Consider the following 18,303-nt stretch of genomic DNA (forward strand, 5'->3'; position numbering starts at 1 on the left):
AAAAGGAAGAGGTCACAAAAAGCAAACAAATCCAAAAGGACAATCATAATAAAAAAGTCCAGTCCAGATCCAAAAATCCAAATAATCTTATCTAATTTTTATAACAAAAGACTATAATATAGCTACTATAATTAATAACAATATACTATAACTATTCTAATCTGATAGAATGTAATAATTCACAGCCCTAACACATAACACAATAATGACAATAAGAGTACTCTGACTCTCTGACACTACTACAACTGCTTCTACTACTCCTGACAACACCCACAAGGTGGCGCGAGTTTCGAACCCCCTTCATCCAGAAGCGACACTCAGACCGAACTGATGAACACAAGCCTCGAATCGCGGCTTCATCTGGCACACCCCTTTTTTCTCGACACAAGCTCCGACGCCTCGGTTCAAATATCACATCACTTCTGGTTGCCAACCGCCATAAGAAGAAGAAGAAGAAGGTAACTGTTTACCATGTCGATACAAGAGTGCTACGGTAAAAAACTGGATGACTAGCAATTTCCTACTACTTAATTCTGAAGTCTTAGATTCCACCACTGAGCCACAGGAGGGATTTGAACCCAATAGTAAGACGCTCGCTTAGATTGAATCAAAAATGAAAAGTGGGATTCATCTTTAAAGACTTAGGTAAGTATAACCGATAAGTAACTGGGTTAACTTTCCTGGCAATCTTGAAGGGGCCGATGAACCTCTGGGAAAGTTTACGGAACTCCACCCGCAAGGGAATGTTCTTGGTGGAGAGCCAGACTTTTTGGCCGGGGCGCAGAGTGGGGGCAGGTCTGCGTCTGCAATTAGCCTGGTGCTGGTATTGCTGGGAGACTTTAAGGAGCTTGAGTCTGACCTTCTTCCGCGTCTGGCGGCAGCGCTTGATGAACTGTTGCACGGAGGGAACTGCAACCTCTACTTCTTGCTCAGGGAATAGTGGAGGAGTATACCCAAACTGGCACTCGAAAGGGGACATGCCGTAGCAGAGGAGCGAAGGGTGTTGTATGTGTATTCTGCCCACATGATGAAGGAAGACCAAGAGGATTGGTTGTTAGCTGCCATACACCTCAGGGTAGTCTCAAGATCTTGGTTAAGCCTCTCTGCTTGCCAATTGGACTCTGGGTGGAACCCAGAAGATAGACTCACCGTAGCCCCCAGAGATTGACAAAATGCCTGCCAGAACCGGGAGGAAAATTGCCGCCCTCAATCAGAGACAATGTCTTGTGGGATGCCAAAGACGCCAAAGACATGGTTGACAACCAATTTAGCAGTCTCTGTTATGGTGGGCAGTTTGGGCAAAGGAATAAATCGAACAGCCTTGGAGAATCTATCCACTATGACCATGATAGTGGTGTTGCCCTGTGATAGTGGAAGTCTAGTAATAAAATCCATGGAAAGATGAGACCATGGTCTATGTAGTATGGCAAGAGGGTGCAGTAGACCCTGGGGTGAACGATGAGAGACTTTACCTTGGTTGCACGTGGGACAGGCATTTACAAATGTTGTGACATCTTGGAATAATAAGGAGTGTTTACATATACTCGGGACAACTCATCAGGTTTAAGATTCTTGGAGCCGGGGCAGTGGGATAAGATGACCTGGAATCTGTTGAAGAATAAGGACCAACGTGCCTGGCGGGGGTTAAGTCGCTTAGCTTGCTGAATGTATTCTAAGTTCTTGTGGTCTGTAAGCACTTGAAATGGGTTTCTGGCCCCCTTAAGCCAAAACCTCCACTCTTCAAGCGCTAGCTTAACTGCCTGTAGCTCTCGATCCCCCACATGATACTTCCTCTCAGTCGGTGTAAGGCAGTGGTAAAGGAATGCACAAGGGTGCAGCTTGTTGTCCTTCCCCCTTTTTGGACAGCACAGCTCCAACCCCAACGTCTGAGGCATCAACCTCCACAATGAATGGAATATCTGGGTTTGGTAGAATAAGAACAGGTGCAGAAACGTCATTTGAGTTTGTTGAAGGCCAACTCTGCTTCAGGCCCCCAACAAAAGCCGGATGTGTTTCCCTTAGTGAGGGCAGATAAAGGAGCCGCAACAGTACTGAAGTTCAGGATGAACTTATGACAAAAATTGGCAAGGCCAAGAAAACGCTCTACCTCTTACCGACGAGGAGGTAGGCCAATCCACAACTGCATGAACCTTTTGAGGGTCCATATATATCTGGCCAGGCTTAATTATGAACCCCAGGAACTGGACCTTGATCACATGAAACTCACATTTCTCAGGTTTGACATAAAGATGGTTGTCCAGAAGGTGTCTGAGAACCTTTCTGACGTGTTTCACATGCTCTTGGAGGGAGCTTGATAAGATGAGTATATCATCTAAGTAGACGAAAACAAGTTGGATGAGTATGTCTCTGAGAACATCATTAATGAGAGCTTGAAATACTGCAGGAGCATTAGTGAGACCGAAAGGCATAACTAAGTATTCATAGTGTCCAGTGGGCGTGTTGAAGGCAGTCTTCCACTCATCTCCTTGTCTGATGCGCACAAGATGGTAGGCATTGCACAAGTCAAGCTTAGTGAAGATGGAGGCTTCTTGCAAATATTTGAAAGCAGTGCCCATTAACGGCAAGGGATAGCAGTTTTGAACAGTGATCTTATTAAGGCCCCCGTAATCAATACATGGCCGAAGTTCACCATCCTTTTTCCCAACAAAGAAGAATCCAGCTCCAGCAGGGAAAGTGGATGGACGGATAATTCCTGCTGAAAGGGCTTCGTCAATGTACTTGTCCATAGCAGTTCGCTCAGGGGAAGACAAAGAGAATTTACGACCTCTGGGGGTACAGGTTCCAGGGAGTAGCTCAATGATGCAGTCATAGGGGCGGTGTGGAGGTAAGTGGCCCTCCTCTTGCTGAACACCGCCTTGAGGTGGTGATACTGAGTAGGTACTTAAGACAGGTCTAAGGGTTCCTGAGACTCGAGAATAGGATCAGGGGAGTTCTGAGCCAAGCATATAGTCTAACAGGCGGAACCCCAACTGAGGACTGTGCCAGTGGGCCAGTCAAAGTGTGGGTTATGCTGGAGGAGCCAGGGGTGACCAAGGATAACAGGGAACTCTGGAGACTGTATTATGTGAAAGCGCATTCTCTCCTGATGCTGGTAAATGAAGAGACAAAGGGGAGAGGTTATGTGGGTTACTCTCCCAGGAGCTAACAGTCTTCCATCCAAGGCGGTTACAGTTAGGGGGGCAGGAAGGGAATTAGTAGGGATCTGGAGGCAAGGGAAATATCCATGAAGTTCCCGGCCGTGCTAGAATCAATCAAGGCCTGGAGTTGGTGTTTTTTGTCTCCCCAAGTGAGTGTGATGGGAAGGGACAACCCAGCGTTGGAAGGTGAAGCAGTGCGTGTTACTACCGTTACAGTCCTTCCTTGCCTGTGCGGGACTGGCCGTTTCCAGAGAGCTTGGGAGATGCGGAGCGAAAATGACCCTGCAGTCCACAATATAGACAACAGCGCTCTCTTATGCGATGATCTTGCTCTGAAGGAGATAGTCGAGCCCTTCCCAACTGCATGGGTTCTGGAGAATCTTGGGGCACTGGTAGCATTTGCAAAGGAGCTGGGCTGGCAGACTGGCGATGCAGGTTTCTTTCCCTCAGGCGAATATCTAGCCTGACAGCTTGATCGATAAGAGTCTCGAGATCACGGGCAGGTTCTCTGATAGCCAGGTCATCCTTGACTGCCTCCGATAGACCGTTCAGGTAACTCCCCATGAGGGTCTCGTCGTTCCAACCACTCCCCGCCGCAACTGTCCGAAACAGTATGGCATATTCAGCAGCGCTGCCATTACCTTGTTGGAGGGTGAGAAGTATCTTAGAGGCTTGCCAACTGCTGAGGGGGTGGTCAAAGACTCTTTTGAACTCCTCTTCAAACATAGAATAACTTGAACAGCAGGGCGCTTGTGCCTTCCAGACCGCTGTTGCCCAGGAGAGAGCCTTACCAGAAAGGAGGGTGATAACATACGCAATCTTGGCCCGATCTGAGGGGAAGGAATATGGCGGTAGTTCAAATGTGAGAGAACATTGAGTCAGGAACCCATCACATGCACTGGGATCACCCAAGAAACATTGTGGTGGAGGTAGGCAAGGTTCAGCCAAGGGAGAGGGCATTTGAGACTCCGGAAGGGGTACAGAAGCAGCAGTTGGAGCAGCAGCTGGAGTGGAGGGCAGGCGGTCAAAGATCTGATGGATAGAAGTCATGAGATCGGTCAGCACATGTCAGTGTTTAGCCATCAAAGTCTCCTGCCGAGCTAGGGCTGTCTCATGCGCTGAACTGTGGACTCATGCTGAGCAACTGTGGCAAAGAGTTGAGAGTTAGGCGTCTCTGGGTTCATTATGGGGCTTGGTTATTCTGTCAGAGCCGGTAATAGAACTCTGGTCTCTGGCGTGAAAGTCTTAGATTCCACCACTGAGCCACAGGAGGGGTTTGAACCCAATAGTCAGACGCTCGCTTAGATTGAATTTAAAAAATAGTTTAATAACAACAAAAAGGAAATTGCAAAAAAGCCCTTTCTTCCAGTCAATCACAAAAACAGAAAGTCAGGAAAAAGGTTCCAAAAACATCAAAAAGTAAACTCTGGAAACAGTCCAAAAGGCACAAAAGAAAACTTCTTGGGAGAGCAAACTTACGGCAGTCACAGGCTTAGGAACAACAATAACCAAGCGAGGATGCAGAGAAACAGACCAGCTTAAATACAGAGCACAGAATGAGACACAGGTGAAAACAATAGCACAGATTACAAAAGGCACATGTATAGACATGAGTCCTAGGGAGACCTCTAGTGGCCAAAAATAAAACATTACAAGGCAAAAACTCTGACAGCCTCGAGCAAATTCCAAACCCTGTTGTGTACTTAACGCGTTATTAACGGCGTTAACGCAAACCCATTTTAACAGCGTTGTTTTTTTCACATGCTTTTGCAACAACTAGTAACGTTAGTAAAACTACAACAACACACCGGATCTAGCTAGGCCGGAGACAAAAAAAAACAGGCACGCCGCACACACTTGTTTCGGCTTGCGAGCCGGCCAAAGAGTGGGCGAGAAACTTTCTGTTTATGGCCAGCAATAAAAACGCAGAATGGCGCCGCCGGTGTGTGTACACTCATAGAGAATAATGTGTTTGAATTTTAAATACAAGGCATTGCGCGACGCGACGCTTCGCTTCTCGTCCGGTGTGCGAACCCCTTTAACGTTATGTTTTGAGTGGATGAATGAGCGCGAGACGCCGAAATGGATGCCAATAAGATTCTGAATGGAAAGTTTACTTTTTAAAAGTTTCCAAATGGTTCAATTGACCAGACCAAAGTGATCTGTGTGTTTTGTCATTGTGAACTGAGCTATCATCGCAGCACGTCCAGTCTGAAATACCACTTGATGGCCAAGCGCACACACACAGCTGATGTGAATTCTCCACCCCCTCGTCAATATCAGGACCTCGTCAGTATTTATTTCACCCTTTTATTGATGGACAGTGTTACATTGTGTGAGAGATTATTTGCTACAAGTGAGAATGTTAGTGTGAAATTGAACACTACAGTATATGCCAATGTTGTTTTCAACAAAAAACATTTGCACAAAGCAAGCCAATCCACTTTTCCATGTTGATAAGAGCATTCAAATGAGAAAAAAAAATAATGGGACAAAAAGAAATCACGAGACATTTAGAATAGATAAAATGTGCGATTAATCGCGAGTTAACTATGACATATATCTTTTATATATATATATATATATATATATATATATATATATATATATATATATATATATATATATATATACATATATATACATATATATAATATTTTTCTGGTTTATTTTTCCCTTTTGTTGTTTCTTTGGTACTTTGGAATTTGTTTTGTTTAGTAATTAATGTAGGCACTTGTATATATTTTGAAACTGTGGATGAACCTCTCTGACACTGTAATAAATTCCACCTTGCACGAAGTGCTTCTGCAAGCGCGCCATCACTTTTACATCCCTTTACAGACTCACATTTCTCCCCAAGGGCGAGCTGCTCGTCTTCATCATATAATCTAATCTTTTATCCTCACAGCACGCCAGTTATGTTGGGATGCGCTTTGAAAATATTGCAGGACAAATTAATTGTAATATTAATTTAATGATAAAAGTAGAGTAATAACAATAATAACAGTAATGTAATATGCCCTGCTACGCCACTGTGAAGAGCTAAACGCCACCATGAACGGCATCAAGGCCATTCACTGTTTTATCAAGTTTACTTTGGCCGTCCGCGTGACGTAATTTTCATCATCAGGAGGATCCGCAGACGTTCAGTTGCTATTACTATTAAAACTTAATTTTGGAAAAATACTTTGTTGAATATCTTTATATTAACTGTCTTTTTTATTAATGCAATACAGTGAATGACAGCCATCTGTGTCTCCCAGTGTCTTACTATATAGTCAGTTTAGTGTTCAGTGATTAATTTACATAGAAACATCTCCAAATACATTATTTGTGTCTTATATTTCATAGTGAACTCAGATAAACTCAGTGCCGACTCGTTTTAATCAGTTCTTGACAGTCTTGAAGTCTGTCTTCAAAAAATCCTTCAAACTGAGACGGCCTTCAGAGGCGCGTGATGACGTGCAGTCGAGATATGCAGCCTTACTAGGAGATACACAGCCACAGTTTGAGAAACACCCGCAAATTATGTACAATATCCCAGAAATCAATCTATGCCCCGTGATTTAAACACCTCGTGTTAAAAAGGCCACTATTAGGCTAATATATATATATATATATGCCAAAATGACGCATTCATCACAGCATCCGTCTAGCGGGCCAATCAGCGCCGCAGAAAAGACGTGCAGGTCAGTGCTCCCGCCCACTGAACGGAGTCTGACCGATTGGGAAAGTGGACGGATGCAAGCTAAACTGTAGTGTTTATCTCTGCTAAGGTTCTGTGCGTGACTATAAAGTAAGTAGCAGCCTGTTTGTACATTGTTCTCTACTTAGTTTATGAACGTTTGAATAGCCCCGCATGTGTAAAAGTTAATGTATGCGAGTGACGATACGACCGAGCTCATAAAGAGGTTCGTGTGTATATTTACATACCAGTTTCCTCACATATTTTATTGTTATATTTAGAAGACATAATCTATGTGCCTTTTATTCATTATATGGTCTATTTAATATATATATATATCGCCCACTTCTAGAGCTAAAGCACTCTTTGGGCGCATGCGCACTAGAGGCTCCATTTCTGTCCTCAACGCGCAAAGGTGTCGATTTTCAACCGCTCAGTATTAATAATTTCTAGCAGTGTTCTTTTCCATATAATGGCACATTTGGTTTTCTTATTGTACTTTATTAATCATTTTATTATTACACATACTATTATTTGTTATTGTTATTTGTACTTATCTATTTTTCTTATATCTTTATTTATAGAAAACCACACACACATGCAAATCAGTTGTGGTGACAATAAATAGGTTATTCCCGAATACCTGATCATCTCTGGTAAAAGTCTCTCACCGGACGCTCTGTAGTGGGCAACCGGCAAATTCGGCTTCTACTAGCCAACATTTTTACACCTCTGATCTCTGAGTTTCTCTTTGTTCATAATGTTTTAGACTGTAATCATTGCACTCATAACAATCATTACAGATTACGAGTGTAACTTACTGATTATATCTGTCTCCAGTGAATCTGTTCAGGTCAAACTCCTGCAGTATCTTCTTTGAGGACAAAAACATAAACACTAAAGTGGACCACTGAGACGAGGAGAGTTTCACATCACGTATTAGAGTTCGTTTTTCGCTCATATGAGGTTCAACTTCGTTCACTAGAGAAAGATCACCCAGTTCATTCAGACAGTGAAACAGATTGATGTATTTATCTGGAGAGGGATTCTCACTGATCTTCTCTTTAATAAAGTCAACGGTTTTCTTATTGTTGTGAGAGCGGTTTGCTGTCTGTGTCTTTAGTTCTTGTAAGAGACTCTGACTAGACTTCACTGACAGACCCAGAAGGAAACGAAGGAAAAGGTCCAGATGCCCATTTTTACTGTCTAAAGCCTCATCCACAGCTCTCTGATGAAGATCAGATAGTGACACTTTGTCTCCATCAGTTGGTTTGGTAATCTGGTCAAACACATTGATGTTATTGTTGATAAAGGAGAGATGCACATATAGAGCTGCTAGATGTTCCTGAATGCTCAGATGAACAAAGCAGAAGACTTTCCCCAGACACAAGCCCAACTCCTCTCTGAAGATCTGAGTGCACAATCCTGAGTAAACTGATGCTTCTGCCTCATCAATGCCACACTCGCTCAGGTCTTCCTCATAGAAGATCAGGTTGCCTTTCACAAGCTGCCGATACGCCAGTTCCCCCAGTTTGATAATCATGTCTTCATCTTTCACTTTCTTCTCATAGTCCTTCTCATGTTTGATGTTGGTCTGAATGAGCAGGAAGTGTGTGTACATTTGAGTGAGGGTCTTGGGAATCTCTCCTCTCTCTGCTTCACTGCACATCTCCTCTAGAACAGTGGCTGAGATCCAGCAGAACACGGGGATGTGGCACATAATAAAGAGGCTCCTCGAGGACTTCAGGTGTGAGATGATCCTGTAGGCCAGACGCCGGTCACTGATTCTCTTCCTGAAGTATTCCTCCTTCTGTGTGTCACTGAAGCCTCGTACCTCTGTCACTCGATGGACACACTCCGCGGGGACGAGATCCGCTGCTGCTGGTCTGGAGGTGATCCAGATGAGAGACGAGGGAAGCAGATTCCCCACAATGAGGTTCACCAGCAGCTCGTCCACTGAGGCGGATTCAGTCACATCACACAACCTCACATCGCTCTGGAAATCCAGAGGCAGACGACACTCATCCAGACCATCAAAGATGAACAGCACTTTATACTCATCACTGGATATGTCAATTTCTCTGCTTTCAGGGAAAAAGCGATGAAGAAGATCTGAAAGACTGAGTGTTTTGTCCTTCATCAAGTTGAGCTCTCTGAAAGGAAGTGGAAATATGAGCTGGACGTCCTGATTCTCTGTCCCTTCAGCCCAGTCCAGGATGAGCTTCTGCACAGAGACTGTTTTTCCAATGCCAGCGACTCCCTTTGTCAGCACAGTTCTGATGGGTTTGTCTTGTCCAGGTAAAGGTCTAAAGATGTCACTGCATTTGATCGGTGTGTCCTCAGTTTCTGCTCTCCTGGACTGTGTCTCAATCTGTCTCACCTCATGCTCATTATTGATCTCTCCACTTCCACTCTCTGTGATGTAGAGCTCTGTGTAGATCTCATTCAGGAGTGTTGGGTTTCCCTGCTTTGATATTCCCTCACACACACACTCAAACTTCTGTCTCAGATTTGATCTCAATGTGTTGAGGACTTCAGCAGGTTTAGAGTCATGGCTGTAAGATTAAAATACCACATTATTACACAAGTTAGAGAAATAAATAAAAACATTTTCTGTTTGCTGTAGGGCTGGACGATAAAGCGATAATTATCGCGATATAATTTTTCTCGATAAAACAATATCAAGAGTTCGATAAATGTTCGTTAATGTTTATGCGCCAAAAGCGGAACTTAACTAATTTGAACCGCGTGCGCCACACGGACCGTTTATCCGCTCGGCTCAAAGTCCAAACGGCAGCGCGAGCTCACTAGAGCAGACGCGTTTACTCTGATCGGTCTCGTCTCGGTCACGAGATCCAGTGAGAAGCGCTTGAATTCATCGAAGAACACAAATGTCCCAGTGATTTAAACCAGTTTAAAGGCAGATGAGACCGCGCTACTGGTTTTCATACAAATACCATATAAACCATAAAGTAACATGTTGCCATGATAGTGAGGTGCTATAGGCTATGCCAGGTTTTATCATGATCTAAATGCATGATGCTGGATGACCAATTGTTAATTTTAATAAAACTCAAACAGTCAGAATATTACATTTTACCAAATAAAAATTAGCACATGCAGAAACTAAGAAATATTTTTTTCTATTAAGATACTTATTTTGTTGAGGAAAAATGACAAATGTTTGAATGTTCTACCTCAGATTTGTGAATGTTGCCCTGTTTGGCAAGAGTTTGTCATGATATGTTCTGACAATAAAGAGTAGTTTAAAACCACAATTAACGCTCTGGTTTATTTTTGCTGCTAACTTTTACTTAGGAGCAAATATATGGCTTTAAACTTGAAAGAAATAAAGATTTGACATTTATCGTGATAATTATCGATATCGACTGATATTAAAAAAATTATTGTGATAATTTATTTGGCCATATCGCCCAGCCCTATTTTGCTGTATTATGGGACACAGAACATCATTAGGTTTCTGAGATGTTTCCATCATTAATCGTGTGTTTGAGTGATGTGTGATTTTGCATTTTACCTGAAACCAGGACACATGCTTTCATTAAAGTCTTGAGGTTGAATCTCAGGCTTGAACACAGTTGTGTTTTTAACTGGTCTGGATGGAAGATTTGACCTTAAATCAGAATGAAGAGTGTAAAGAATCAGACACACTGATATTGATGTAATTGTGTCATTAACTGAGTAACAGACCAACAGCTTTTACAGTGTGTGAATGTATTAACAATACAATACATAGAGCTTTACACAAGAGCACAATGATGATCATTAATAGACTGAGACTAGCAGCACTGTGACTCATTAAGAAAAATAAGTTTATTCAGGTTTGCTATTACTAAACTTCTTTTAAACTAAAAATAGGAAAGTATACTTTCAGTCTACTTATTATGTACTTCTCAGAAATATACTTTAAATTGCACTTAAGTATACTTGACTTATACTGACAGAAATGTCTAAGTATATTTGGCCTACTTGTTGATCTAGATATACTTAAAAGTATAATGAAGTATTCTAAGTATTCTTGGCTTGTACTTGTGTGTACTATTTTGATTGAGTGGCTTATTAAATACTTTAAATAAATATATATATATATAACACACTGTCTTATAAACTAACATGTTCAAGTTTATATAGTAACAAACTTTAGGTTGGAATAGCTTATAGAGTAAATGGAACTGAAGCATGGAACTGAACCTGATCTTCTACACAGCGATAATATCCCTTACGAAAAAGAAGTGTATTCAAGTGTTCTATTAGTATACTTCTTTTCAACTAAAAATAAGAAAGCATACTTTCAGTCTACATTTTATATACTTCTCAAAAATATTTATACTTTATGTACTTTTCAGAAATATACTTAAAATGACACATGTACTTGACATATACTGAGAGAAAAGTCCAAGTGTATTTGGCCTGTACTTGTACTCAATCTTTTGATTGAGATATACTTAAAATTAAGTATTCAAAGTATACTTGGCTTGTAGTTGTGTTAACTCATTTGATCAAGTAGCCTATTAAATATATTTTTTTACAAAGTTTTTCATATAAAGTCTTATGAAACTTATATTGTTTGAAAATATTTATAAAAAATTTGATATAAAACAGACATGTTTCCAATTCTGCGTATCTGAATTTTTGCTAGTCCACTGGTAGTGTACATAGGAGTTTACTTTAATTCTACTTTACTCTTTTCCCACCATTGACTGAATTTTCCAGCTATCTGTGTTTTCACTGTTATAAGGTAGGTGGCGCTATGACGCATCTTCTAGTAGAATCTCCAGATCAAAACACAGGAGAAGAAGCTGAAACAAGTGATAGAAGATTGCTCACGCAAATGTAAAATAATGTGATCATCAAATTAAACAGCGTGTAAATCAAAACTGCTTAATGTTTCCAAATGAAATGAAGCGTAACCCATGAAGAGAAAACGATTGTGAAGCTGTGGGGTGTTTTGATCATCGTTCTGAATCTGATCAAGGCGTAGTCTTTGACAAAAGATTTTCTTTTGAGAAATTTTTTTTTTTTTTGATTTTCTCAACTTTTTTTTTAAAGTTCCATTTCTTTATGAAACTTACCGACATTCAAGTGTTGAAAAAAAAGGATGCAGCTAATAAAATGTTTTTAAAATGAAAGTACAGTTAAAGGTATTTTCAAGTAGAAATTTTGAACATTAGTATAGGCCTACTGCAAGTGCCAAAATAATATATAAATAGTAAACTATAAGTATAAACTATAAAGTATATGGTTCACTTAAAGAAAACTTGTAGTATAAAACTACTAAACTACTAGTTTACTGAGAGTACACTAAAAGAGGAAAAAAATATATATATATAAATAGTAAACTTTACATATGTTAACTTACTTCAAAGTGTACTTTCATAAACTAAAAATTAGCTACAAGTATTAAAATAGTAAACTACTTGTAGGCTATACCCATAAGTTCACTTGCAGTACAAATGAGAAACGTAATTATGAATTAGTTGTGCACTCAAAGTTTACTACCGTTAAACTTAAACAAACTTTTATATACTTAAAGTGGGCCAGTTTAGTCCCAATAGTACACTTACAAGTTTACTACTAGTACATATTGACATTAGTATACTTAAAAATATATACTTGAACATTACTTCATAAAATGAACTTGAAGTATATTTCTTTTTCGTAAGGGTGTGAATGTATTAACAATACAATACATAGAGCTTTACACAAGAGCACAATGATAATCATTAAAGGACTGAAACTTGCAGGATTTGAAATCATTAAACTGCTGTATATTAACAATTTAATTAAAATCAAATACTATAAGCATAACATAGAAATTATATACCTGAGATCAGGCCGTTTGTCTCCACTCCTAAACTTTAGTGGCGGCTTCATAGAGCAGTTACTCTTCATAGACACACTCTCAGACTCTGGGTTTGATCTCTTCTGCTGGACTGAACTGGTTTTCAAACTAAGTAAAATAAAAAGCATACAGACTTATAAATGTTGTGCACTTTTACTGGAATCTTCTGTCTTAGGAAACACCCAGAAGTGTTGTTACACTTTTGCTTTAGCGTCTGTAACTCAGTGGGGTTTTGCAAATGTTTTGTCTTGGTGTGAAACAGTGAAAAAAAAATTCAGCATACATTTACTTGATGTCATTGCTAGTAACAGACTGACTGATAAACAGGGGCGCAACTACCCAGTGTCAGAGGGGTATGCAGCAACAAATTAGGCGCCCCCCACCCCCCAAACAAATAAACAAAAATAACAACAACAAAAAAGAAAAAAAAAGTGTCCAATGTAATGAGTGAGGAACGAGTGAGAGTTAACATAAAATAAGTACAAAATTGCTATTTCTTAATAAAATTGAACTCTGTCCCTCTAGGGGGGTTCGGGGGCAGTTATAATATTAATCCCATGATAGCCATATATTGTAAAACAAATGCACTGAAAAATAAAGGAAACTTTCATAATTAGTTTTGTACTAATTTCTATAATTCACAATAAAGATGTGATTGGGTCAGCCCAGTGTCAATCAAGAAAAGAACCAATGGCCCGCTGATCTACGTGTTTCATGAAAAATGTCAGAAAAAAACCTAACACTGACTTTTTTTTTTTACCAATGGATTACACCGGCACTAACCCAGCATCGCCAATTAATACGAAACAAAAACAAAAAACGAACGGGCCTCCGATGTAGCAGCTACGAGTTTTATGGGCTGTTAAGACAACAAAACAAAAAAAAGTAGGCCTATTAGATGTATCGGTCCAAAAAGGACTGGGAATCTCCCGGTAGCCCCGATGGCCAACGTCACACTTTAAATCCTACCTGTTGCCTTTCACCATCCACTTATTTAGCTGCTGTCTCATCAATTGACATGTCATCTCCCTTTTCAGTCTTTCTTTTTCTATCTTTAGCCCCGACAGCTTTCTTACTTTATCCATCTTTATCGACGACAACTCTACTCGTTCCTGCTCGCTCAGCGCTCACAGCGCCCCCACACGCTCGCGATATTATCCCCCCTCTTTTAAAATTCTATGATGTAATCTTATGAGGGCGCCTACTCTAGACAGTTAGTCCTCTAGAGGGTTATATAACATTGAGGAAATGCAGAAATTATTTAGAAACGCACAACAGCAGCTCACAAATAGAAATTCTAATTTAAAAAAAAAATGTAAAAAAAAAAAATGTTTACCATCGCTTTGGCGCCCCCGCTGGTGCTGCGCCCCTATGCGCCGCATATAGCACATACCCACTTTTTGCGCCACTGCTGATAAATGTTGCTTTTAACTATAACTTTTATTGAAATGATAGGGGGGAGTGGGGCACAACCTAACACTTTGAGATTTTTTCAGTTTGTGTAAATCCACTTTGGGTTCAGAGTATTTATTTTTCCCCAATAATTTCACACGTCTAATACAATTATATGTTGTTGTTTTTTTTAATTAATTCAGTATATACTTTTTTCTTTATTTCCCCTTAAAGAATGGAAGTGAAATGTGACAACATGCCCCATAGGTGAGGCAGATCGTAACATGACAGCTTAAAATGTTATCTGATCTAATCAAAAATTTATACAAGACAAACTAAATTATTTGTCAATAAAATACAATTAACTTTTTCATATAAAATAATGATTGCTGTATATTAATATTAATTTCATAAAATACTATAAGCATAACATAGAAATGACATACCTGAGATCAGACTGTGTGTCTCCACTGTTAAACTTTGGTGGCGGCTTCATAGAGCAGTTACTCTTCATAGACACACAGCTGGACTCTGGGTTTGAGCTCTTCTGCTGGACTGAACTGGAACAGAGAACACATTCAGTTTAATACTTTACTTGAACTGCTACCCCTCCTTGAACTGCCACCTTAAAGTGGTGAAGGGGTTTGAGTACCCGAATGACCCTAGGAGCTATGTTGTCTGGGGCTATGTGCCCCTGGTAGGGTCTCCCAAGGCAAACAGGTCCTAGGCGACGGGTCAGACTAAGAGCGGTTCAAAAACCCCTTATGATGGACACCAAATCAAGGACCGTGACGTCGCCTGGCATGGCGCAGCCAGGGCCCCACCCTGGAGCCAGGCCTGGGGTTGGGGCTCGTATGCGAGCGCCTGGTGGCCGGGCCTCCCCCCACGGGGTCCGGCTGGGTTCAGCCCTAAGGAGTGACGTGGGGCCGCCTTCCCATGGCTTCACCACCTACAGGAGGGACCTTAAGGGGCCGGTGCTGAGAGGATCGGGCAGCAGTCGAAGGCGGGGGCCTCGACAATCCGATCCCTGGACACGGAAACTAGCTATAGGGGCGTGGAACGTCACCTCGCTGGCGGGGAAGGAGCCTGAGATTGTGCGTGAGGTTGAGAGGTTCCAACTAGAGAAAGTTGGAATCACCTCTACGCACAGCTTGGGCTCTGGAACCACACTCCTTGAGAGAGGATGGACTCTTCACCACTCTGGAGTTGCCCATGGTGAGAGGCGGCGGGCTGGTGTGGGTTTGTTAATAGCCCCCCAGCTCAGCCACCATGTGTTGGAGTTTACCCCGGTGAACGAGAGGGTCGTTTCCCTGCGCCTACGGGTCGGGGATAGATCTCTCACTGTCGTGTGTGCCTACGGGCCAAACGGCAGTGTAGAGTACCCGGCCTTCTTGGAGTCTCTGGGAGGGGTGCTGGAAAGTGCTCCAACTGGGGACTCTGTCGTTCTACTGGGGGACTTCAACGCCCACGTGGGCAGCGACAGTGTTAGCTGGAGGGGCGTGAATGGGAGGAACGGCCCCCCTGATCTGAACCCGAGCGGTGTTCAGTTATTGGACTTCTGTGCTAGTTACAGTTTGTCCATAACGAACACCATGTTCAAACATAAGGGTGTCCATCAGTACACGTGGCACCAGGACACCCTAGGCCGCAGGTCGATGATCAACTTTGTGGTCGTTTCATCTGACCTGCGGCCATATGTCTTGGACACTCGGGTAAAGAGAGGGGCGGAGCTGTCAACTGATCACCACCTGGTGGTGAGTTGGATCCGATGGCGGAGGAGGAAGCTGGACAGACTTGGCAGACCAAAGCGTACTGTAAGGGTCTGCTAGGAACGTTTGGCCGAGTCTCCTGTCAGAGAGATCTTCAACTCCCACCTCCGGCGGAGCTTCGACCGGATCCCGAGGGAGGCTGGAGATATTGAGTTCGAGTGGACCATGTTCTCCACCTCCATTGTCGAAGCGGCCGCTCGGAGCTGTGGTCGTAAGGTCTCCGGTGCCTGTCGAATTCCCGAACCCGGTGGTGGACACCGGAAGTAAAGGATGCCGTCAAGCTGAAGAAGGAGTCCTATCGGGCCTGGTTGGCTTGTGGGACTCCTGAGGCAGCTGACGGGTACCGGCAGGCCAAGCGAACTGCAGCCCGGGTGGTTGTGGAGGCAAAAACTCGGGCCTGGGAGGAGTTCGGTGAGGCCATGGAAAAGGACTATCGACTGGCCTCGAAGAGATTCTGGCAAACCGTCCAGCGCCTCTACAGTGGAGGTGGGCAGGTGTTGACCTCAACTGGGGATGTCGTCGGACGGTGGAAGGAATACTTCGAGGATCTCCTCAATCCCGCCGTCACGTCTTCCATTGAGGAAGCAGAGGCTGAGGGCTCAGGGGTGGACTCGTCCATCACCCAAGCTGAAGTCACCGAGGTAGTCAAGAAACTCCTCGGTGGCAAGGCGCCGGGGGTGCCCCCGCGACCCGGCTCCGGATAAGCGGAAGAAGATGGATGGATGGATGGATGGATGGACTGTTTTCATTCTTTATGAGAGGAACCAAATTTAAAGCTACAAGATGTATTGTTTTTTCGCCACTAGATGTCACTACAATAACAAAGGCATAGGTTGATGACGCATAAGCGAATTATGGAACTCGTCAAGTTCAGTTAAACTAGATGGTGACCGTTTGTGGACTGCTGTCTTCAAGTCATTCCACAGATTTTCAATGGGATTTAAGTCTGGGCTCTGACTTGGCCATGCAAGGACATTCACCTTTTTCTCCTTCAACCACTGTGTGGTCAGTTTTTCTGTGTGCTTTGGGTCATTGTCTTGTTGGAAGGTAAATCTTCTTCCCATTGACAACCTTCTGGCAGAGAGCAGCAGATTTTCCAACAACCCCATAACATGATATTACCACCTCCATGCTTTACTGTAGGAGTTAGGGATGCACAATGATATCGGCACAACATCGGTATCGGCCGATATGAATATTTCTGCCGATCAGCCTTGCCGATAGGGTGGCATGTTTCCCATGTGCACGTGACGACCGTGAACGTAGCATGAGCGCCACCAACTTAAACTTCCAACATGTGGAGGCATTTCGAGCATGGGCGTCAGTTTGGTTTGAAATGTGCTGGTGAGAGAGACGCATTCGGAAGTGCATTTTCCTGGGTACAATGACGCAATATTTTTTTTTCTTTCGCGCAGGTCATTTTTTGAAAGAAGATGTCCTGTAGCTTACTAATGTAAGCTCTCCAAGCTACTATGCTCTCCACAGAACATAAAATATTCATCTTATTTCATTTTTCATGTTCGCATTTATGAGGAAAAATGTTACGGACGTGAAAGTTCTCGGTTGTGGACGTGACCGCTCTGAAATCGTCTCTAAAAGATTGCAAAAACTTCCTCGGAGACCTCAATCAGAAAGCACAAAGCCTTTCTTTAAAGTGAATTTCGTTTTGTATTAATTGTATCCTAATTTTAATCAATGTTTCATCAACCAATTGTCGAATTGAATAAATAAATAAAGTAGATAATATATCACGACACGGGACGCATGAACTGGAGCTCGTCTCATAAATTAACCGAAACTCAGCATAGCCTACTTGTCTCACAGACCTGAAAATATATAGGCCTTTCTATTATCTACAGAACGCTTTAAATCATACTTTTAAACAGAACAATTCAAAACGAAAGAAAATTATGTAATCCGTATGAAATGTGCATTTCTCTCTGGCGCGTTAACTACAGTAAAGATCGCGAGTCTGCATCGTCAACTTCATCTTTGCAGCCGACACAGAAAAAATGTCTCCTTGCTATATTTGACATATTCATAATAATTATTTTTGCCGGTTCTTTGAGACAGCTTTTAGGTGCGCTGCGCTTCTCGGTGTGCGATACCTCGAGTTGTCATAGACGCACCGCTGCGCTTCTCAGTGTGCGATACCTCGAGTTGTCATAGACACGACACCACGTAACTCTATCTGCCTGCCTTGCTTGTGCTAACAGCTGTGCAGGGCTCTCTTGCGTGCACATTCTGCACCACAGAACTGGCTTAAACAGACGATCTGACGGGTTTTAGAAGATGAAATACAACCCAAAACTAAAAAAAAGACCAGGCCTCTATTTGAGACCGGCCTTTTTTTATACAAACCTGTAGCCACACCAGGCGTGTAAAAGAGACAGGTCTTTGGGACTCGGTTATTATTTTAAGTTTTATGGTACATCG

General features: G+C 42.3%; 1 protein-coding gene across 1 annotated transcript in view; it reads right to left on the bottom strand.

Annotated features, from left to right (window-relative positions):
- LOC306997715 (protein NLRC3-like) overlaps window positions 1-18,303 on the bottom strand; it is a 124,578-nt gene that overhangs the window by 97,586 nt on the left and 8,689 nt on the right. Inside the window, exons 3-6 of the mRNA XM_079611117.1 lie at window positions 14,545-14,658; window positions 12,689-12,814; window positions 10,382-10,477; window positions 7,665-9,398 (exon numbers count right to left, since the gene is read on the bottom strand). Coding sequence (XP_079467243.1) covers window positions 7,665-9,398; window positions 10,382-10,477; window positions 12,689-12,814; window positions 14,545-14,658 — 2,070 coding nt within the window. The remainder of the gene's footprint in view (window positions 1-7,664; window positions 9,399-10,381; window positions 10,478-12,688; window positions 12,815-14,544; window positions 14,659-18,303) is intronic.

This window comes from Phoxinus phoxinus (assembly GCF_949152265.1).
Source record: "Phoxinus phoxinus genome assembly, chromosome: 4".
NCBI classification, from domain to species: Eukaryota; Metazoa; Chordata; class Actinopteri; order Cypriniformes; family Leuciscidae; genus Phoxinus; species Phoxinus phoxinus.